This window comes from Rousettus aegyptiacus, unplaced genomic scaffold, assembly GCF_014176215.1.
Source record: "Rousettus aegyptiacus isolate mRouAeg1 unplaced genomic scaffold, mRouAeg1.p scaffold_m13_p_7, whole genome shotgun sequence".
Lineage (NCBI taxonomy): Eukaryota > Metazoa > Chordata > Mammalia > Chiroptera > Pteropodidae > Rousettus > Rousettus aegyptiacus.
In genome coordinates, this window is record NW_023416310.1 from 68203603 (window position 1) to 68226744 (window position 23142).

General features: G+C 41.6%; 1 protein-coding gene across 9 annotated transcripts in view; it reads left to right on the forward strand.

Annotated features, from left to right (window-relative positions):
- VWA3B (von Willebrand factor A domain containing 3B) overlaps positions 1 to 23142 on the forward strand; it is a 135922-nt gene that overhangs the window by 16729 nt on the left and 96051 nt on the right. For all 9 annotated transcript variants that reach the window (XR_004951973.1, XM_036224444.1, XM_036224443.1 and 6 more), the window contains 3 exons: positions 1468 to 1627; positions 8046 to 8215; positions 14776 to 14891. Coding sequence is in view for 8 of the 9 variants with exons in the window: in XM_036224444.1 (XP_036080337.1) it covers positions 1468 to 1627; positions 8046 to 8215; positions 14776 to 14891 (446 nt within the window). In the remaining variant the exon portion in view is untranslated. The remainder of the gene's footprint in view (positions 1 to 1467; positions 1628 to 8045; positions 8216 to 14775; positions 14892 to 23142) is intronic.

Below are 23142 nucleotides of genomic sequence, written 5' to 3' on the forward strand. Positions count from 1 at the left end.
GGAACTTCCATTTATTGGAATTAAGTAGCATAACTAACATAGTTTACTCTATGACAGGGCACGGGGGGCAGTGTTATCTTGTAATTTCCCAAAATATAGGACTCCAGCAGAAACCCACAATGAATAAATCTTAGAAAACTTTTATCTGCTTTGCACATGGCATCCTAGTTTTCTAGTGAGGAGAGATTTAGAAACATACTTTTTCAATGCATGGCAAGGTCAAATGTAAAAAGATAAATTATTTTGAATATATAATTAAGGCCATAAAAATCCCTTCACTCATTTGAGATTGTAGCTTGGATAATGAGTTCAAACTTGTCACAAATATCACTGGTTTTCACACTGAGCTTGCAACTCAAGTGGACCTTCCCACAAGTTGACCCCCTTAATCAGAACAACAGGTGGCTGGCTTCATAGAATTTCCCATATTTCAGAGTTTTCACAATCAATCATTTACAGATGCTTGGGTTTGAGAGGATTTAGACTCCAGGCCAACTTCTTACGGGCAACAGTGGCTGCACCTCCCTGACAGGAAACATCTGGATGGGGGCTATCTACCTGACTAACTTTAAAAAAAATAAATAAAGTATTTTCGGCTAAGTAGATGTCATCTTTGGGGATGCTGCCTAATTGTGTTCTATCTCAGGTTTCTGTTTCTGTCATGAATGTATTATTGAAGGAATTCAGTGCTTAAGTCTGCAATGCTTTAGCTTTCTTGGAAATCCATGCTCTATCACGTATGCCATTCGGCCAGATTCCCTATCTAGAGGTGACACGTGGAAGTAGCCTCTGTCTTTGGAGGTGGGCTATGAGGAACAACTCAGGATGATTCATTTAGTACATGAGTCATATAAATCTTATAATCCTGAATTCATATGTGACTCATAATTGTTCAGTTATAAACAGATAAATTCAAATAGCTGTTCTTGAAATCAAAATGATGAATCAAACTTTCTCAGGATTTAAAAACATATGCTCTGCTGAGCTCAAAACAATACTGTTTTTGATCTAGAATGTAACTGATGGGAATCTTTCAGAACGATGAAAACAATGTAATAGGAGAATTAGGCAAAATTTTAGAGTAATAAGATTATTGCTGATTTACAACTCTCAATGCTGTGAAGCCTTTTATATTTACTAGTAATAGAAGAGTTACATATAAACCTACCTGCTTATGATAGTAATGCCCCTCAATAATTTTAATGCACTTATTAATGTTTGAGATTATTTTCCCACAAACATTGTTTTTCTGTGTCAGTACAGCTGATAGAAGGTAGTGGTGCTTTGGAAACCCATCTCTAACAGCCTGCCTGTTTTGTTGGTAATTTTCAGAGAGAGGACTGGATGCTGCATTTTCTTTCTCTCAGTGCTGGTGACCTTAAGTGGCTTGTTGCTTATAGCTGTGAGACTGAGGGCTGACAGTTATGTTGACCAATGCCTGTTGACAGCCCATGTGATTCATTTCAGGGCTTCTCAAGTGCCTGTGAAATGGCAGGACAATGCTGCTCCTGTGACGGAACAATCCATAGCTGCGGCCATCAGTTGGATTGAGAATCTGACCTTTGAGCATGCTCTGAGCCAGGCTAGCCATCTGGATGCTCTGCTGGAAGCTGGGAAAGACAAAACGGTAAATGTATATCCAGGGCTGGCCAAGGCCCCAAAGGTGACTTCAAGCTGATTCTTCACACTAAATATCTTCATACTGCCTTTCAGCTGATCTTGGGTCCCTCCCAGCGGCCTCCCACAGAGGCCACGTCATTGGCATTGAAGAGCCCATAAGTCTTAATCCTCTTCACCTCAATTTGGAACCAACTGAGAAATAGGTGACAGGCTACAGATGGGGATCAAAATGGCCAGTTTAGTGATGGCAGATCTGGACCAACCACAATGAGACTCCCTAACTCCAGACCCCTGAGTTCGCTCACCCTGTGGGGTGATTGGGGACACAGGTAGGCCCTCATTTGGCCAATGACAGGAGAGCCACATGTGCTCACAGCCACTGAGCTTCGAGAAAGGACAGCATTAGGCCATAGTTGTGCTTCTCTAACACTTTAGTTCCACTCCTGCTTTCCTGACAATGAGATAAATCAGTCCACTGGGAGGGGAGGAGAGGGTGGGATTCTCCTCACAGAAGCTGAGGATGAGGCAATAGGGCTTCCCAACACTGTTCTGAAGCTTTCCCACTTCCTTCTCTTCACAAATGAGTCTGTCAGCTGTTTCTGCCCTGCATCATCCTCTTTCATATGTCAGTGTATTCACATATGCATTTTGAAGGGACCTTTTGGTAATATTTATCTGGAAGAAGCGATTAAATGGTGTGTCACTGTCTCTTTTAGCCACAAAGGTGTGTGTTTTCATGACTAACCTGTGGCTGTTAAGGATAGTGGCCAGTCAGAGAGTATGTCCTTTTTGCAGGGGGGGCTTTTGGCATCCAAACTCCCTGCTAGGTGTAGCTCTGCTTTCCTTTGGGATACAGCTATTTAATTAATACCTATGAATTAATTAACATTCGTCAATAATTTTTTCCTCCACCCTGGAAGCCCAGGGATTCTGGAGATTTCAGGCTTTACTTTGCTGCATTAAGAAGTCCTTTCTCGGGCAAGGAGGCCCTGTAGCGGCACCTTGGAAGGGCAGCCCCCAGTGGTCACCAGACTGTGTTTATTGATACTGAGGATGATGATTTGAAATTGGAAACATGTTGTTTATCCTCACGAAACCAGAGGAGCAAATGTTTCCCATTAAAGAGGAACAAGATATAAGCTCCTTTGTTCTTCGGCCTTTCAAGTTTGTCTTGACATCTGTAAAATTTCAAGTGTCTGGACACTGTAATTAACATTCAAGAAACAGAAGGTTTCACAGGCTCTTGGATGTCTATGTGTGTGTGTACATGGGTGTTCTCTTTCTTTATTTGTTACCAAGCTACCCTTGTCACGGCTGACTCCAGCGACCTGATAGGATTGCAAGATTACCCGGTGACCTTGATGTTCTATTTTTCTTTTCTCTGGTTTATGCTTCTCCTTTCTCTGTTTTCATCCCAGCCCAGGAAACATGGAACCTTTTAGTAAGTTTTAGGAAAGTCCTGTAGAAGAGGGAGAACTGAGAAATAAGCTTACAGGCATTGGTCATCAAATGCCACCTGGAAACTCTTGAGCTATGGATTATGGCAAACCCAAAACATATTCAGACCACTGTGTCCCTCCACCTGGAGCTGTGTCTAGGTATGGTCCCAAGGAAAATTCTGGGAAATGTAACTGCTTCATATTTAAAAATGCCATTCCCTGTGGTCTATGAGGCATAAACAAGACACATGTGTGGGTGTACTGTGGGGAGAGGAATGGGTTCTGTAAGGTCCGACACCTTTCTCTATGCCCCTCGTGTGCATCCTAGTGAGTTTGAAATGGATCCATGTAGCTGCCGTTTATGATGAGTAGAAGAGATTTAAGGCTTAGGAACCTTGAACAGTAAAACTAAACACCCAGACCTTTCCTGTTGATGATCACATTCTTTGCGTTAGTGTCTCCCATGAATGGGTCTTGAGAGGAACAGAGAAAGTGGGTATTATCTTGTGTGCTTGCTAATGGTAAAGGAGGATGCTCAAAGCCACTGGCCTCCTCCAGCACTTGGTTTTGTAAGCACAGGCGGGACAAGAAGATTGAATGGAGAGGGGTGACTGAGCGTGAGCCCCAGGTCCAGAGGAGCTGGGCAGGGTGTGGTGTCTGTGTAAATCCTAGCTTTTACTGTGGTATGTGTGGAGCACTTGATAGATGAATGGCAGTTGTGCTCTGGGACAAGGAGTCTGCTCATGGGAAGGGGAGCCTGTCGGGGTACTGGGAAATGTTTGGCAGTTTAGAGGGGCTGGTGTCCTCAGAGCTCAGATATGCTATCCAGTGCAGAGTTTCTGCTCTGCGGCACACTGCGGTCCTAGGACTCACCTCTGGAAGGTTGGTAGCCTCCCTGGCTTTTGTGAGGAAGTGGTGTTGTGCCTCAAGTCCCTGGGAGACCTACTGATTCAGGACATGAGGGATCTTTGGAAAAGCAAGGCTGACGATCCAGTGACTGGGTCTGACTGCCTAAAAAGACTAACTGAGGGCCTCTGCTCTGCTTTCAGCAGAAGGTCATGCACCCAGAGGGCACTCCCTCTCTCTGTTCGCTCATCCTCTCTTCCATCCACCTGACAGGCACAGATTTGTTTCCTTTTTTAACTGGGAGACTAAGTGGGTGAATTAGAGGCATGACTCTGTAAGGAGCCTTCTTCACTGGCCAGTAAGCAGAAGGACCAGCCGTATCAGTCACGAACCTGGCATTTCATTTACCTCCAAGGGCAGTCTAGACAGGCATCATATCTTTTCACCTTTGTGTCCCTACCAATGTCAAAGCCTAGCCTAGGCTTAGTAAATCTTCATTGAACATTGAAGGGATGGAAAGGAAATAATTTGGTATTTTGAAGGGGGCTAGATGTGAGTCTAAGATAGTCCTGTCCCCAAGCAGTGGTACAGATTTGAGTTTTTTAATTGAAAGAAGATGGTCTGCATGGGATTAGGAAGGTGAATATGCTGAGTCTTATATGTCTTTGGTGGAGACAGGGACCCTGAAGCCTGGAAGGACAGAAGGTTGGTAATGGTCAAGGATGTTACAGCAGATCTGAGAAGTGAGCCGAATTAACACCATTGAAGCAACCACGGCCATAAGGAGAATCAAAATTGTTGAGCCAGGAAAGGGCTACCACAGGCATAGGGGGGACCTGGAAGTTAGAGCCAAGGTCTGGAGTTGGTCAAAACTGTTGTAATGGTCAAAGCTGTATGAAGGACAGCGCAGAATTTTGCTAGGCCTCTCGCTGCTATTCTGTTTGACTTTCATTTTTGCTTCCTTGCAGAGTGGAGATTTTTAGACCCAGAGGCCTTGGGGGCTTCTGACAGGCTGCAGCCTCTCCAAGTCTGGTTCTCCTTTTCTCCCAAAGCTGTGGCTGGGAAGATATCAAGGCCTCTTTGGCTGGGTAGAATGCAGTTTACTGTGGGAAGCTGCCGGAGAAATGGTCCAGACAGAATAAGACATTTCAAGTGAAAACAGAAAGGCTCCACCCTATTTTACATAGTATAAAGTAGTAAGAGTTTGTGATTCATGGTTAAATGGCTGAATGGAACCCAAATATTTTTCATGTCTTGTGTTGTCAAATTCAGTGCACATCAGCATTTAAGGACATGCTGGTCAGTGAGGAAGCTGCTCCCAGTCCTGCTGCTTCTCCTGGTCATCTAGAATGGCTCTTGCCCCAAGGAGCTCAGAGGTGCTGCTTAGGGGTGAGGATTCCCAGGAGTGTAAGTCCCTGAGCCAGACAACCTCCTTCACCCAACTTTGGTCAGTGATGTTGGTATCAGGGGATCGGAGCATTGGATTGTATGGGAACCAAGGAAGAGAAAACAGTGCCCGTCTCTGGCCGCCTTTGTGTCTCATGATCTAGCTTTCATAATTCTGGAAACTCATATTCACCTCTAATAAGTGACCAGCCTTACTATTGTGAGGTGACAGAGTTCATTGGTTGAAAGCAAGGGCAGAAGCTCATGGGGTCAGGTAACCTGGCTTTACCAGCTGCAAGACCAGTTCGGCTAACCTGTCTAGGTTTAGTTTCTTCATTTGTAAACTGGGCATGAGAACGGGAATCCATGTGCCACAGGACTATTGTGAATATTGAATAAAATAATTCATGTTAGCTTACCATCCCAAATAGTAGGTGAGCCCAAAGTCATTTTATTTTAAAAGATATTTTGCCAATTTTTTTTGGGGGGGGGAGCGGATAGTGATAAGTAGCATATTGATCTTCCTCTGTTTTTTCTCAATGTCTTTCTGTGAGCAGAAAGGAGAGGCAGAAAGGCAGTGTGCAGGAAGAGAATGGGGGAGGGGCAGGCGCCTCAGTGGGAAGTGTCCCAGGAAATCTGTGGCATGGATAACTGAGAGTTGGCAGGAGTCAGGCTGAGTGATGAACTCAGCAATAACCCATAGTCTTAGTGAAGGAAAGGAAATCTGACTCATCCTTGGCTGTAGCAATTTTTAGTTCGATGAAATCTGAGGGAAAAACCTTTCAGTGCCAGGACCTTGGGGTATTTATTGCCAGAGCAAAGAAGCTGAGTTTGCACGCTGGGCAGCAGAGCTGCAGGGTGTCAGGAGCCGCAGACAGACCACCTAGAGATCTTTGTCCTCACACACCTCCCACTGAGCCAATAAACCCAAGTACCTCCCCCCACTATGTCTGTTCCCCGGTCTCAGGCCATGTGTGATTTTAGATCCTTTTGAGAGGATGAACCCGTCCCCATGCTGTGCTTGGGCACCAACACAGTTAGAACACTAATTATAACTGCAGCTCAGTGGAGCCCATTTAAAATCTGACACAAGGTAATGTATAACAGCAGGAGACAAATAGAATGAATTAATGCATTTGTTGGAAGAACAATATTAGTCATCTAATAAGGAATCTGGAGAACTCTTCTTTCAATGTTTTTTTCTGCCACCTGGGTGACTGGCTGAGATAAGGTATAGTATTCCACAGTCTTTGCCTCCCATCAGATCTTTTTTAAAATCAGGGAGCTGGTGCTGAAAGACCTGAGAGAAAGAGTGGGAGGTTAGTTTTGGGGGGTAGGGTGGATGTAGGGGGTGCTTTATGCCTATTTGGAGTAGGGTTGTTGCTGCAATAGGCCGGTCTCAGCAACCACTTTTGCTTTCTCCCAACTCCCCGTCTGTGCCCTCTACCACCTTGCCCTCGCCTGGCTCCAGAAGCACAGTCTGCCCTGCTACTGCCCACATAGCATCCTACCAGCTTGTGACTGACTATACCCCACCTCTGTCTGTGTGGGTTTAAGTCCCAGGTTTGAAGTTGCAGGCAGGTCATCGACTATATACTTTCTGTTAATGGAGGTCTATAATTAGATCAGAGAGAGGCTCGTGAATCCTAAAAGGGGAGGACATCTATTTGTCCCTTAAACACAACACATTTGCTGGGGTTTCTTCTCCACATATCTGTAGAGACAGTTGATTTGGGTGTATGTAGGGCAGGCTTAGATGATATGTAGCCCAAGTTCTCCCTGGGTTTTACATTCTGAGATTTACTTATGTGAGTGAAGCCATCTTGTTCAAACCCAGCAATGGGTTAAGCTGCATTCTTTTCTTATTGCCACTAAAGAAATCACTTGCCTGAGGTTACAGAGTTCATAAATGGGGGAAAACAAACACCATAGAAGGCAAATCCTAGGGAAAGAGCAAGGGTGGTATGGTTGGGATTGGGATTAGGGGAGGGCTGTTGTTATGGGGGACCTTTGGGTGGATTTGACATCTCTCTCTCTAAATTAAGCAGGGAACAAGTTGGGATTGTTTCATGCCTGGCAAGGTGTGTATCTCTTGGGTCCCTGGTTGAAGGTTGGGGTGCGTGTGTGTGTGTGTGTGTGTGTGTGTGTGTGTGTGTGTGTTTCCTGACACGGGGTGATTCGTTTTCCCATTCTTACGGCTTGCCATGGTGGTGGGAGGCAAGGCCCTGTGTGTGGGTGGACCTGGCTCTTGACCTGCTGTGTCAAGTCAGGGCAGCCTCACCTCCCCAGGTGAGACCAGAGGAGAAACTAACTGGCAATGTGCCCTCCTGCCACATTCAACCTCAGAGTGAGGATGGAGGAGTTGGCACTGTGAAATTCTGGCTCTGCCATGGGAAATGGCTAATGAGCTCCCCACTCACTTGCCTGTGCCAGTGTTTCCTTTGTGTTGAAAATACCTGTTCCTGACCAATATGATGTACTCATGCTCTTGGAGGAAGTGCTTCTCCAAGTCTGCCCACCATGTCCTTCCCATGCAAACCTGAGACTATACCCACTGCCAGGAGAACTGCTTGGCACCATCCCTTGAGTGTCTCACTTCCTGACTTTGGCCCCCAAATGTCCACACAGGAGAGTGAGCAGTGCTGCCTTTACTGCCCTTTATTTAAAGGCAGTTCTGTAGACAGTATATAGCCCATGAGTCCAGGACAGGGCTGGGCATGTCAGGAAATAACCTGCTGGTTCGCTGTTTTGCAGATTGACTCTATTTACTACTTTGTGGTGGGGGACATTTCTGAGGAGGCCAAGCAGCTTCTCGTCCAGAGGACTTTGGAAATTCCGTGTCCTGTCTGCACCGTGTCCTTCAATGCCAGAGGAGAAGGGACTGTAACTTTCTTAAAGGACCTGAGTGCCAAGGCCCGTGGCAGGTAGGCAGAAACGTGGTCTGGTGGGATGGAGAATGAGCTGCCTGCTCCCACAGGATCAGCAGTGGGCCTTGGGTCCTTCGTAGTCAGAACCCATCTGCTGTTGTATTCCTCCTGTCTTGCTCGCAGTCTTTACCCTCCAAGCACTTTTCCTTCTCTGTTCTGTACTAATCTTGCCTTTTTATTTTCTGTCATTTGAATGTTTAGACATCTTGGAACTTGCATACTGCACAGAGACTGCCTCTCTCAAGGCTGGCTAATTCTAAGAGGTAGTGAACAACTCACTCAGCAGCACGCCTTTCATGTGCAAACTAATCCAGAGCCCACAGGCTCACCCTCAGGACCACTATTCCCTAGTCACCCCCTGGCTGGATACCAGATGACTCGGGACAGCTTGTATACCCTAGAACCTGTAGAAATTATTCAAACTAGCCAGTGCTAAGCCTGCTTACTCTGCCTTACCCATTCCGTCCTGCAGGGTCAACGAAACTGACTCTTTCCCATGTTTTCCCTTTGTTCCCTCTGGCTCCTGACCACCCCCAATGCTTCCCTGTGTGGTCCTTTTTGAGTGGTGTGGTCCCCCGCTTGGGCATTGTATTAGTTAGTTCTGGCTGCCATAACCAAGTACCATAGATTTAGGGCCTAAACAACAGAAATTTCTCGTATTTCTAGAGGCAGGAAGTCCAAGGTCAAGGTGCCTGCTGATTCAGTTTCTGGTGAGAGATCTCTTCCTGGCTTGTAGACAGCTGCCTTCTTTTTGTGTCCTTTTATGGGAGAGGAAGAGTGAGAGGGAGAGAGAGAGGGCGGGGAGAGAGAGGGGGCAGCAAGCACATCTAAGTTCTCTGGTCTTTTTAAAAGGACACTAATCCAGAAGGATCAGGACCCCATTCTTATGACTGCATTTAACCTTGATCACTCCCTTATAGGCCCTGTCTCTAAATACAGTCACAGTAGGGGCTAAGGCTTTGACATAGTAATTTTGGGGGAGACATAATTCAGTCCATAGCAGAAACTATGAGTAGCAAACACTTTTCAATGGCAGTTGCACAGATCTGTTGGCCTCATCATACCTGAAAATAATGACACCTACATTTTAAACCATACTCCACTGCCCCATCTCTGTGTATGTGAGTTTAGGTCCCTTGTGGAAAAAGACCAGCTGCTTATGCTATTGGTGTGGCTGGGTCATTTCCTGGACTAGCTTGTCCAACGTGAGCACGGTGACTGCTCATGAGTGTTCTAGGTCGGGTTGCTCATCATACTTGTGTGATGGCTCGCTGGTCATCAGAAGCCTGGGCTTCACCATGCAGGCTGGTTGCACATGGTCCAGGGGTCCCAGTAATGTGATCGCGCTCTTCACGCTGTGTAGGAACTACTGAGGGAACTTGACTAAATGCAGACGTCTTGGCTGTAGCGCTGTGGAGTCCGACCATTTGGCTTTACTGAGAGCCAGGGATGTGCATTTTTAACAAGAGTCTGGTGATTCTGAGGACCACACTGGTTTCTCTTAGAGCACTTTGAAGTCTTGGTTTCCATTCTGGGTTCCTGAGCCCCCCCTAAATACTGAAGGGGCTCAGTGCCCCTCTTGTACCAGTGGAGAGAGAAAAAGTCAACTGGCAGGGCTGCCTCTCTTGTTTGTCCTCTGCTCACCTCAGGTGGGCACTTCCTCTGGGCAGGCAAGAGGCCAGGGGATTTACTCTGACTTTAAGCAGTTTAAATTTTAGCAATTGAATACTCCAGGTTAGCTCCTGACTTTTAGGCCATGCGCCACAGAGTAGGAGTTTTGGAGAAGAGGACAAGGTGTTGACAGCCCTCCTGTCCCTGTTCTGGCCCTTAAAAGCGATTTAGCACACAGCTATGGTGCTCCTGCCTACTCGGTGCCTGCCAGGCCCCTGTGGCTCCTGCTTGGCCTCTGTACCTTCCACTGCTGAGGCCCAGCTGACGTATAGTTATTTATTATCCAACTGTAAGGGCATGTCCTGGGCATCTCAGCTTGTAGGGAGGCTGGACTCTGGGTCCCCTTGTGCTCGAGGCTGTGTTTGGGCAGAGCCATGAGCCACCATCTTAAAGGTGATTTACTTTCTGCCCAAGTGAGGCTGTATTAGCTAGAAGGGATATCTTCCATGTTCTCTTTCCTAACCTGGAGAACACATCCTGGGCACCAAACGCCTCGGCACTCAGGGTGTGGGGTTGCCAGGATAAACCTCAGCATCTCTCCTCTGCTCTGCAAGGATGCTGGCCATTTCTGCTCTGGAGGAGGTCCCAGCGAGAGACAGGCACAGCCACGTTAAGTCTATCAGCCTCATGAGGGGTTGTTGGACAAGGCTGGCTTTTTCACTGGTGGGAAGCCATCATCCTGGTCTCAACTAAAAACCTTTAGAAATAGACATTACCAAGGCTTTCCATGGCCTACCTATCTGTCCACCTTCACCTATGCTTGAGCATTCTCTTTAGGTTAAGTAAGTGGCAACAGGTCTCTCCAAAGGGGCAGGGAGACCGTTACATCTAAAAGAAAGTACCTTTTGCATTCTAGATCATTGACTTTAGGTGGGACTTAGCCCATCAACCGTGCACTACACCAGCACTCTTTTTTTGTTTGCTTTTTATCCTTTTTCAATTACAGTTGACATACAATATTGTATTAGTTTCATGTGTATAACATAGTGGTTAGACATTTATATAACTTATGAAATGATCCCCCCCCCCATTGGTCTAGGATGCATCTGACACCATACATAGTTATTACAATATTACTAATTGTATTCCCTGTGCTGTACTTTACATCCTGTGACTATTTTGTAACTACTAATGTGTATTTCTTATTCCCTTTCCCTTTTTAACCCCGTCCCTCAACACCCCTCCCATCTGGCAATCATCAATTTGTTCTCTGTACCTATGAGTTTGTTTCTGTTTTGTTTGTTCATTTATTTTGTTTTTTAGATTCCACACTGATTTATTTCACTTAGCATAATACCCTCTAGGTCCATCCATGTTGTTGCAAATGGTGGGATTTCATTCTTTTTTATGGTTGTAAGTCCTCATTGTATATATGTACCACATCTTTATCCAATTATCTATTGATGGACACCTAGGTTGCTTATACATCTTGGATATTGTAAATAATGCTGCAGTGAACATATGGATTCACATGTTCTTGAATTAGTATTCTAGATTTCTTCTGATAAATACCTGGAAGTAGAATTGCTGTGTCATAAGTAGTTCTATTTTTAATTTTTTGAGGAATCTCCACACTGTATTTCATCGTGGCTATACCAATTTGCAATCCTACCAGCAGTGAAGAGGGTTCCCTTTTATCTGCATCCTCACCAATACTTGTTGTCTGTTGATTTCTTGATGATGTCCATTCTCATAGTTGTGAGGTAATATCTTGTTGTGGTTTTAATTTGCATTTCCCTGATGATTAGTGACTTTGAACACCTTTTCATATATCTGTTGGCCATCTGAATGTCTTCTTTGGAGAAATATCTATTCAGGTTCTCTGCACATTTTTAAAAATGAGATTGTGTGTGTGTGTGTGTGTGTGTGTGTGTGTGTGTGTGTGTGTTGTATGAGTTCTTTATGTAGTTTGGATAGTAACCCCTAATTGGATGTATCATTGACAAATATCTTCTCCCATTCTATAGGTTGTCTTTTCACTTTGTTGATGGCTTCATTTGCTGTGCAAAAACTTTTTAGTTTGATTATTTTGTAAGTTATATAAGTTATATATCATTTGTTTATTTTTTTTCTTTTGTTTCCCTTGCTCAAGGAGATGTAGCCTAAAAAAATGTTACTAAGAACGATGTCAAAGCGTTTATTATCTATGTTTTCTTCTAGGAGTTTTATGGTTTTGAGTTTTACATGTAAATCTTTAATCCATTTTGAGTTAATTTTTGTATATGGTGTTACAAAGTCATGTAGTTTCATTTTTTAATGTATCTGTCCAGTTTTTCCAACACCATTGATTGAAGAGACTGTCTTTACTTCATTGTATATTCTTGCCTCCTTTGTTATAGGTTAAATGACCATATAGATGTGTGTTTATTTCTGGGCTCTCTATTCTCTTCCATTGATCTGTGTTTGTTTTTATGTAAGTACCATGCTGTTTTGATAACTATAGCCTTGTAGTATAGTTTGATATCAGGGAACACAATACTTCCAACTTTATTCTTCTTTCTCAAGATCTCTGCAGCTATTTGGGGCCTTTTGTAGTTTTATATAAATTTTAGGATTATTTGTTCCAGTTCTGTGAAAAATATCATTGCTATTTTGATAGGGATTGCATTGAATCTATGAGTAGATGAATGCTTTGGGTAGTATAGATATTTTAATAATGTTAATTCTTCCTATCCCTGACCATGGTATATTTTCCATTTATTTGTATTTTCTTCAGTTTCTTTTTTTAACATCTTATAATTTTCTTAGTATAGGTCTTTTACCTCATTGGTTAAATATATTCCTAGCCGTTTGATTTTTTTTTGATGCAATTGTAAGTGAGACTATTTTCTTAAATTCTTTTTCAGATAGTTTGTTATTGAAATATAAAATGCAACCAATTTCTGAATGTTAATTTTATATCCTGCTACTTTGTTGAATTCATTTATCTGTTCTAATAGTTTTTTTGGTGGACTCTTTAGAATTCTCTCTATATAGTATTATGTTATCCTTAAATAATGACAGTTTTACTTCTTCCTTTCTAATTTGAATGCCTTTTATTTCTTTTTCCTGTCTGAATACAGTAGCTAGGACCTGAATGATATATTGAATAAAAGTGGTAAAAGTGGACATCCTTGTCTTGCTGCTTTTAAGATTCTCTCTTTGTCTATAATGTTTGACATCTTAATTCGATGTGTCTTGGTGTGGGCCTCTTTAGGTTCATCTTGTTTAGGACTCTCTGTGCTTCCTGGACTTGTATGTCTATTTTCTTCGCCAGGTTAAATAAATCTTCATTTGTTATTTCTTCAAATAGAATTTCAATTCCTTGCTTTCTGGTATTCCCATGATGCGAATATTGGTATTCTTGATGTTGTCCCTGAGGCCCCTGAAACTATCCTCAACATTGCCTTCCAGATCACTGATTCAGTCCTCTGCTTCTTCTAATCTGATGTTGATTTTCTCTAATGTATTCTTCATTTCAGGTATTGTATTTTTCATTTCTGACTGGTTCTTTTTGTTTTCTATCTTCTTTTTTTTTTTGTTTACTATCTCTTTGTTGAAGTTCTTACTGGGATCCATTTATTCTTCTCATATGTTCATTGAGCATCCTTATAACCAGTGTTTTGATCTCTTCATCTGCTAGATTGCTTGCCTGCATTTTGTTTAGTTCTTTTTCTGGAGTTTTGTCTCGTTCTTTCATTTGGGACATGCTACTTTGTCTCCCCATTTTGGCTGCCTCTCTGTGTTTGTTTCCATGTATTAGGTAGATCTGATATATCTTTCAGTCTTCATAGAGTGACCTTATGTAGTAGGTGTCCTGCGAGTCCCACTGGCACAGTTGCCCTGGTTACCTGAGTCAGCGCTCTAGGAGTGTCACCTGTGTGGGTTGTTTGTGCCCTCCTGTTGTCTTTGAGCATCGACTGATGTTGGCACATCAGTGGAGTTGACTCTTGGGCTGACCGGCTGTGAAGACTGGCTACGAGCACAGTTGATGAACTGCTGTGTGGGAGCTGACCCCACAGAGTGGGATCCGCCCCAATGGGGGTCTGGTGCCTGCTAAGACCACCTTTTCAGTATATCATTTGTAGAGCTGATTGGGTAGTGCTCTGGTGTAGTCTAAAGCCAGATACCAGGTATGTTGGTTCTCAGGCCTCTTGTGAGCAGCTCTGGTGCAGATTTGTGCTAGGCCTGGGGCCACCTGGTAGGAGGTATAGAGCAATTCGTGGTTGGCAGCTGCCTGTGTACACCAGCACTTCTGGGGAGCTCATTCAAGTACAGATTCAGATTCGCGTCCAGGTGGGTACAGGAACGCACACTGTAACCAGTTCGCAGACCTGGTGCTGCTCCTGGGACCACACTTGGAGGAGTCAGACCCTAAAAGCCTGTCCATACAAGAATTTTTTCCATTAGTACTACATTTAGGTCCTGGGGAAGTGTGTGTTTGCTGAGTTAAAGTTGACTGCAGCCTGTCAGTCGTCAGCAGATAAGCAATGGTGTCTGTTGTTATTTGCTTTCAACACTGACTGTAGGCCTGTGGGCACTGTGGGGTCTCTTTAGACTTGGTCTGTGGAACTGTACTGCCATCATTGAATCCTGAGTACAGAGGATAAGCATAAGCCCAGGGTATCTTTTTTTCCAGGGTCAAGAAATACCATCTGGTTGAGCTATTACCCTATACTGAAGAGAAGGGTCAGCAGTTAATATCCCAATGCATCCACAGTTCCCTTTTCTCTCCCACCTCCCTGTCATCTTTCTGCAGGGACAGAGAAGGTACAGGGGAAGTGGTGAAACGTTTGTGATGCTAGATGCCTGAGGAAGAGCATATTCATGGTATCGGGAGACTGTATGGACACCCGCAAACACTACCTTCCTTCCAGCCTACTGTTGCAAATCTCTTCATGTTTCAGATTCCATGCGTTTGCAGAGAGAACAGAGTGTGTGGAATTTCCTGAGTTCCCTCGAAGGGATGGTGACAGTACGATGACTTGGAATTCAAGGAAACTAAAAGGAAAACCCCCTCCAGGTACTTGGGATGAAAAAGAAACAGTATTTAATAACTTTGGGTGACCCATATCCTTAGGAAATAAAGCACTAGGCAGGGACTGTGTCTTTTTTATTTATGTGGTATAAGGGCAGAGTTCATGGATATTAATGGAGAATTTGTCAGTTTAGTTACTAGGCATAAATTTATCAGCTAGGCAAGTGACCTAAGTGATATGTGTTCACAAACTTGGTAACCTTCCAGAGACATGGCCCCGGGCGTGTCAGCACAGGACTTAGTTCTTGGCAGGGCAGAGCTGCTCTGCTGTCCGGGTTAGCTGGACATTCTGGTGAGGACGCCTGCTGTGGTGAGGTTTCCTGTTGGTCTGCCCATCAGTGACAGCAATGCTTGTAGATGCACTTGCAGGATTGACCTGCCTATGTGGGGCCGGGGCCTCACAGGAACCTCTGTGGAGGCTGAATGAACCTGCCTTTCATTTAAGGAATGTGATCAGAATATGTGATCAATTTAACAAGCATAGAAAATGAGGTCCAAAATCAGTGAGAAATGGGGCCATGATTAGGAAAACCAGTACTAGACAGTTACTCAGAAAGCCAAGAGTTGGAAGTTTTTTGGGGGGGCCGATGAAATTGCAAAGTACCAAAGATAACTGAGTAAATGGCACTGAGAGAGGCAGGAAGGAAGCAGGGGTAGTTAGCAGCCTGAGGAAGCCCATCTACCTCCACCTTCTTGCTCATTTTTAGTACTCAACGCAAAGATTTCTAGCTTCATTATGAGGTAAGAACTCCTCTTTGGGAACAGGGGAGAAGCTGCAGGATATAGCTACTTGAAAGTTTCTTGTTTACATAATGGTGTTGAGAAGCTCTCAGAGGAAGGGTACTGAGACTGAGCAGGAGGCAGTTTTGTCAGATAGAATCAAAGGCAGGGAGCAGAATCAAAAAATGTGATATACACTTTGTGGGTTCAGATCCTAGTGCCTCAAAGCAGAGCCAGGGAGAGATTTCCTGGAGCTCATTGCAGGTATAGCTTTAGGTAATAACTTATACCTTGATTTGATGGTGAATTGGACATCAAGAATTTGAAAAAAGGCCAGTTGGTAAGCAAGGTTGATGCTAATCTAGGGAAAAAATTAATTCAGGATGTATGCCATGCCTACTGGAAATAATTTACAAGATTTTTCTAGTGGGCAATGAATCAATCAAGGTAAAGTGTGAGATGTCACCGCCTCTCCAAGGTGTGCCAGTTACTGTAAATGGGGTTTAATTCTGGCCTGCTCTCCTTGGAAACTTAGTTTAAAAGGAAAACATCTGGCTGCATAGCTTACATTAGCAAGTACCATGTTCCTAACCCTGCAAAGCATACGAAAAAGTTTTTCTTAGAATGAAATGCTCAGAGTGTGGCCTGCCAATCTAATACCATTTCACTGATCACATGTTCTGACTCTGGGGAGAGAGTCCCAAATCCTAAGTATGCTATCTTGTCTCCCCTATCCATCACAATGTCCCAGAAATTCTAGCATTTTGAAGTTGACCTCTCCCACTCAGAAACTGCCCAGAAACCCTTGACTATCTTGGTTTGGAAAGTGCATGGTTTCCAGCATCACCTGGGGCCTCAGAGAAAGTTCTTTTCCTGATCTGTTCCCTCCCTCTGTGTTCTCATCATCTGTTTCCAGTATTTGTTAGTGTCCAGTTTCCTCAGGCTCCTCTCCAGTTCGGGAAGAGAGGGTGTCCTCTCAGGAGCTAATTTACCTTCTTTTGTAGAGAAAAGAGACTGTCAAGTGGAGGAGCATTCTCAGAGAATTCAGAGAGAATTTTAAAGAATTTTCTTGCTATTCCTGACTTTTTAGATTCCAGGTAATTGGCTTTCAGAGTATAACTTACCATTCCCCTCCCCCATGCACTATACCAAAGTAAAAAAAACCAAAACAAAACCCTATGGTAAACAGTAGTTTTAGAAATTGTACTAAAAGATGCTTAACATGAAATTGACCATCTTAACCATTGTTATGTACATTCAGTTGTGTCAAGTACATTCACATCATTATGCAGCCATCTCTAGAACTCTTTTCATCTTACAGATTGAAACTCTGCCCCATTAAACAATAAATTCCTATTCTTCCCTCCCCCAGCCCCTGGCATTCACCAGTCCACTTTCTGTCTCTGTTTCCATTGCTTAATTATTATTATTTTAAAATTCAACAAATGCTTAGACATTGCTTGGTATGCACCAGGCACTGTTCCAGCCTCTTATCGTTTTAAAACACTGCATCTACATCACAGCCCTGTGGAGCAGGGTCTTTAGTATCTTCATATTAGTATAGGAAAACCAAGACAGAAAGTGGCTGCTTTTCTCAGTGACACATTTTATGTGTAAGTATGATAGATCTTCTTTGTCTCCTGATCTGTCCTTTTCCCTCTAATATTTTAAATACTTTATTTCTTTTTGTGTTCACCTTCTCTTGTTTCTCAGTGAGTTTCATTATTTATTTTCTTCACTGAGCTTCTACTCATCTTATCTTCTGTGTTTTTTTTTTTCTACTTTCCTGAGTTTTGGGGATTCCATTTTTTCCTGTTGTCTTGCCATCTCACTTGTTTTTGAATTTCCACTTTGTTTCCTTCCTTCATGGAGATGATGGCTTCATGTGTACATATTATATACATAGAAATAAATTCATGGTGAAATATTGGATCATAATTTTCATGTATTTCTTGATAAAATTTTTAGTATTATTCATTTCTTGATTGGTTTTCAGCTCTTTCCCTCATTTTTTTCCTTATAATGCCATGTTTGGATGTTGTGTGCTAGCTTTCTTTTTGTTATGCTCCACTAGAAGGAGGAGACCAGATAGATGTGTGCAGGTAGTTCTTGTGGGAGCCAGGGAAGGAAGGGCTGTGTTTCACAGCTCAAGGCTCTCTTCTCTGCTGCTGCAGAGAGCAGTGCCTACGGGTAAGTTTGTTCTGGGTGATGCTTTGGGAAGCCCTCTGCTCTTGCCTCTCTAAACCAAGCAGACAGACTTTGCTACCAGCCCTTGTTACTGAGGTACCAGAATCCATCATGGCCAACTTGGCTCACCTTTGACTTTCAGAGGCTCCCACTGTCTAATACCTGCCCAGTCCTCTGGGCCCCTCCAGGTGCTCACTCTCTGTGCTTTCTTCTGTACAGTTTCTGCTCCAACTCAACTGCTTTTTTTTTTTTTTTTTAAACGCCTATGGCACCTGGTATTCCTAGGTGGTCTCCCATCCAAGTACTAACCAGGCCTGATCCTGCTTAACTTCCAAGATAAGATAAGATTGGGCACATTCAAAGTGGCATGGCTGCAGAGCATTTCAGCTGCTCTTGACAGCCCTTATCCGGATGTTATTTTTGTCTCTTAATTTAGCTGAAGATATTTGTGTTTTCTTTTTCATTCTCATTTCTCCCCATAATTTCTAGGAAAAAGGGAAAAGATATTGACTTACAGAATTGTGTTTATCCTGGAAGTAAAGGCTGCATCTTAAATGGTCAGGGGTGTGTTAAAGTGAGCTCTGAGATCAGATGTGAAACCTGATGTTGACATCTTTGTGGGGTAGACAAGATCTTTCACTATTTCTTGTCATAAATTTATATGTCATACATTATGTTGCCACTCGCTGTTTTTATATTAAAAAGTATCATTTGAACACAGCTCTTCTAGTATCAATTTCTCAAATTCCAAAATAACTTTTGATATGTTTGTTGGTATAAGATTCTGGTGTTTTAAAAGAGAAAATAATTTGTTATATTAAATATAAATATTAAAAAATAACTATCATCATGTTTTTTCTCCCATCATTACATTAGTTATTTCAGAAACTGTGATATCATTTCTAATTATTGAATGAGAGTGATGAAACGTATTAACTCTCTAAATGTTTAACTTTTGTCACTTCAAAGGACTTTTTCCTAAGATGGTGAAAGCTGGGCTATGTGTGTGTGTGTGCATGTGTGTGTTGCTAGGTACATTGCATACATTATCTCATTTAATCATTACAGCAATCATGTGAGGTGAATGATACCATTATCCCAATTTTTCAGAAGAGAAATAGCCTTGGAGTTATTGTCTGAGGTTACATGATAGGTAAGAGGCAGACCCGGAGATCTGAAGGACTGAGCCCAGGCTCTCATGAACACGTGGCTGTCTTGCATTCTGCTGACATAAAATAGACAATATGCAAAATACAGAGAAAAAAGGAAATGAAATATTGTTGCTACCCAAAGATTCTCACTATTGAACAAAACGGTATATTTCCTTCCAGTCTTCTCATGGTATACTATTTTCAAAAAATTAAAGCATAAATATTATATTATATACCAATTTGAATATTACATTTTATTTTATTTTATTTTATTTTTTTAAACTTTAAAAAAATTAAGTTTATTGGGGTAAACTTAATTACAATTATATACAAACTTAATTACAATTATATAATTTTCAGGTGTACATTATAATTTGACATCTGTATATTCTATTGTGTGTTTACCACCCGAAGTCCAGTTTCCTTCAGCTACCATATATTTGATTCCCTTTACCCACTTTACCCTCCCTCTAAACACTATATTTGACCCCCTTTACCCAGTCTACCTCCCCACTCCTCTGCCACCCCCTATCCTCTGGTAACAGCTAGTCTATAGTCCATGTCCATGAGTCTCTGTTTGTCTTGTTCATTTGTTGCTTTTAGGTTTATATCCCATATATAAGTGATATCATGTGATTTTCTACTTTTCCTGTCTGGCTTATTTTGCTTAAAATGATTATCTCGCAGTCCATCCACATTGTTGCAAATGGCAGTATTTCATCTCTTCTTATGGCTGAGTAATATTACATTGTATATATGTACCACAGCTTCTTTAGCCAATCCTCTATCTTAGGACACTTCAGTTGCTTCCATGTCCTGGCCACTGTGAATAATGCTGCTATGAACATCAGTGTACAAATATCTTTTCGGATATGAGTTTTCAAGTCTTTGGGGTAAATACCCAGTGGAGGGATTGCTGGATCATATGGTAGATCAATTCTTAGATTTTTGAGGAACCTCCATACTGTTTTCCATAGCGGCTGTACCAATTTGCAGTCCCACCACTAGTGTATGAGGGTTCCTTTTGCTCTGCATCCTCTCCAGCATTTGTTATTACTTGTCCTGTTGATAACAGTTATTCTAAGATGTGTGAGATGGTATCTTACTGTGGTTTTGCTTTGATTTGCATTTTCCTAATAGCTAGTGATGTTGAGCATCTTTTCAAATAGTTGTTGGCCATTTGTATGTCCTCTAGGGAGAAGAGTCTGTGCTGGTCTTCTGCCCATTTTCTTGATTGGATCATTTGTTTTTTTGTTGTTATGGAGTTGTATGAGTTCTTTGTATATTTTGGATATTAAGCCCTTATCAGAGGTATTGCTTGCAAATATATTTTCCCATTCGGATGCTTGTCCCTTTACCTTGTTGACGATTTCTTTGCTGAGCAGAAGCTTTTTAGTTTGATGTAGTCCCATTCATTTATTTTCGTTTTGACTTTCCTTGCCTTTGAGGTCAAATTTATAAAATCCTCTTGAAATCCAAGGTCCTTGAGTTTAGTTTCTAAGTTTTCTTCTATGCACATTATTGTTTTAGGTCTTATATTCAGATCCTTAATCCATTTTGAGTTAATTTTGGTATGTGGTGATAGACAACAGTCTAGTTCATTCTTTTGCAGACGGCTTTCCAGTTTTGCCAGCACCATTTATTCAAGAAGCTTTCCTTTCTCCACTGTAAGTTTTTGGCTTCTTTGTTGAAAATTATTTGCCCACGTAAATATAGATTTACTTCTGGACTCTTGATTCTGTTCCACTGTTCTGTGTGTCTGTTTTGCTGCCAATAGCATGCTGTTTTGATTACTGTTGCTTCGTAATATAAATCAAAGTCAGGCAGAGTGATATCTCCAGCCTCGTTCTTTTTTCTCAGGATGGCTTTAGGAATTCAGGGTCTTTTGTGCTTCCATACAAATCTGATGATTTTTTGTTCTATTTCTTTAAAAAATGCCGATGGGATTTTGATGGAGATTGCATTAAATCTGTATAATGCTTTAGGTGATAGTCATTTTAACTATGTTGATTCTTCCAATCCAAGAACACGAAATATCTTTCCATTTCTTTGTATCTTATTTGATTTCTTTTAATAGGGTCTTCTAGTTTTCATTATATAGGTCCTTCACTTGTTTCATTAAATTTATTCCTAAGTATTTTATTCTTTTTGTTGCAATTGCAAAAGGAATTTTTTTTTCCACTTTTTTTTCCTGACACTTCCTTATTAGAATATAGGAAAGCTATGGATTTTCGAACATTGATTTTGTATCCAGAGACTTTACTGTATTTGCTTATTATTTCTAGTAGTGTTCTTGTGGAGTCTTTAGGATTTTCTATATAGAGAATCATGTCATCTGCAAATAGTGACAGTTCGACTTCTTCATTTCCTATTTGGTTGCCTTTTATATCTTTCTCTTGTCTGATTGCATTCACTAGGTCTTCCAATGCTATATTGAATAACAGTGGTGATAGTGGACAGCCTTGCCTTGCTCCTTATAGAGAAGGTTTTTTAGTTTTTCACCATTAAGTATAATGTTGGCTGAAGGTTTGACATATATGACCTTTATTATGTTAAGGTACTTTCCTTGCATACCGATTTCGTTAAGTGTTTTGATCGTAAATGGATGCTGTATCTTGTCGAAGGCTTTTACTGCATCTATTGATATGATCATATGATTCTTATTTTAAAATTTGTTTATGTCATGTATCACATTAATTTATTTGCATATGTTGAACCATCCCTGTGCCTCTGGGATGAAGCCCACTTGATCGTATATTAATAATTTTAGTATGTTGCTGTATTTGGTTCACTATTATCTTCTTTAGGATTTTTGCATCTGTGTTCATGAGAGATACTGGTCTGTAGTTTTGTTTTTTTTGTGTTATCCTTACCAGGTGTTGGTATCAGGGTAATATTGGCCTCATAAAATGAGTTGGGAAGTATTGCCTCCTTTTTAATTTTTGGAAGAATTTGAAGAGAATAGGTATTAAATCTTCTTTGAATGTTTGGTAGAATTCACTGGGGAAGCCATTTGGTCCTGGACTTTGACTTTTTGGTAGGTTTTTGATGATTGTTTCAATTTTCATACTGCTAATCGGTCTATTTAGATTTTCTAGTTCTTCTTGATTCAGTCTAAGAAGGTTGTATTTTTCTAAGTACTGGTCCATTTCTTCTAGGTTATTAAATTTGGTGTTATATACTTTTTCATAATGTTCTTGTATGATCCTTTGTATTTCTGCTATGTCAGTCATAATTTCCTCTCTTTCATCCCTGATTTTATTTGTGTCCTCTTTTTTCTTTAGTGAGTCTAGCCAGGGGTTTGTCAATTTCATTAACCTTCTCAAAGAACCAGCTCTTGTTGCATTTATTTTATTCTACCATTTTTTCACTTGCAATTTCATTTATTTCTTCACTAATTTTGATGATATCTTTCCTTCTGCTTACTTTAGGTTTTATTTGTTCTTCCTTTTCTAGTTTTTTAAGATGAAGAATTAGGTTGTTTATTTGGGCTCATTCTTGTTTTTGGAGATAAGCCTGTAATGATATGAACTTCCCTTTTATGACTGCTTTTGCCATGTCCCAAAAGTTTTGATATGTTGTACTATCATTTTCATTCATTTCTATATATCTCTTGATCTCTCTTTTTATTTCTTCTCTGACCCAGTTATTCTTCAGTAGCATGTTGTTTAATCTCCATTTGTGTTTCTTCCCAATTTCTTTCTGCAGTTGAACTCTAGTTTCAAAGCATTATGATCAGAGAATATGGTTGGTATGATTTCAACCCTCTTATGTTTGTTGAGGCTATCTCTGTGTCCCAGTATGTGGTCAATTCTTGAGAATGTTCCATGTGCACTAGATGAGAATGTATAAGCAGCTGTTTTGGGATAGAAGGCTCTGTAAATGTCAGTTATGTACAATTGGTCTAATGTGTCATTTAAGGATGTTATTTCCTTATTGATTTTCTGTTTGGATGATCCATCCATATCCATCAGTGGGGTATGTAGGTCCCCTACTATGATAGTGTTTTGGTCTGTTTCTCCCATTTGTTCTGTTAGTAACATATTTCCGGGCTCCCTTATTGGGAGCATAGATATTAATAAATGTTATGTCTTCTTGGTTCATTATTTTCTTTATCATTATGAAGTGTCCATCAATATCTTTCTTTACCTGTTTTATTTTGAAGTCTATTTCGCCTG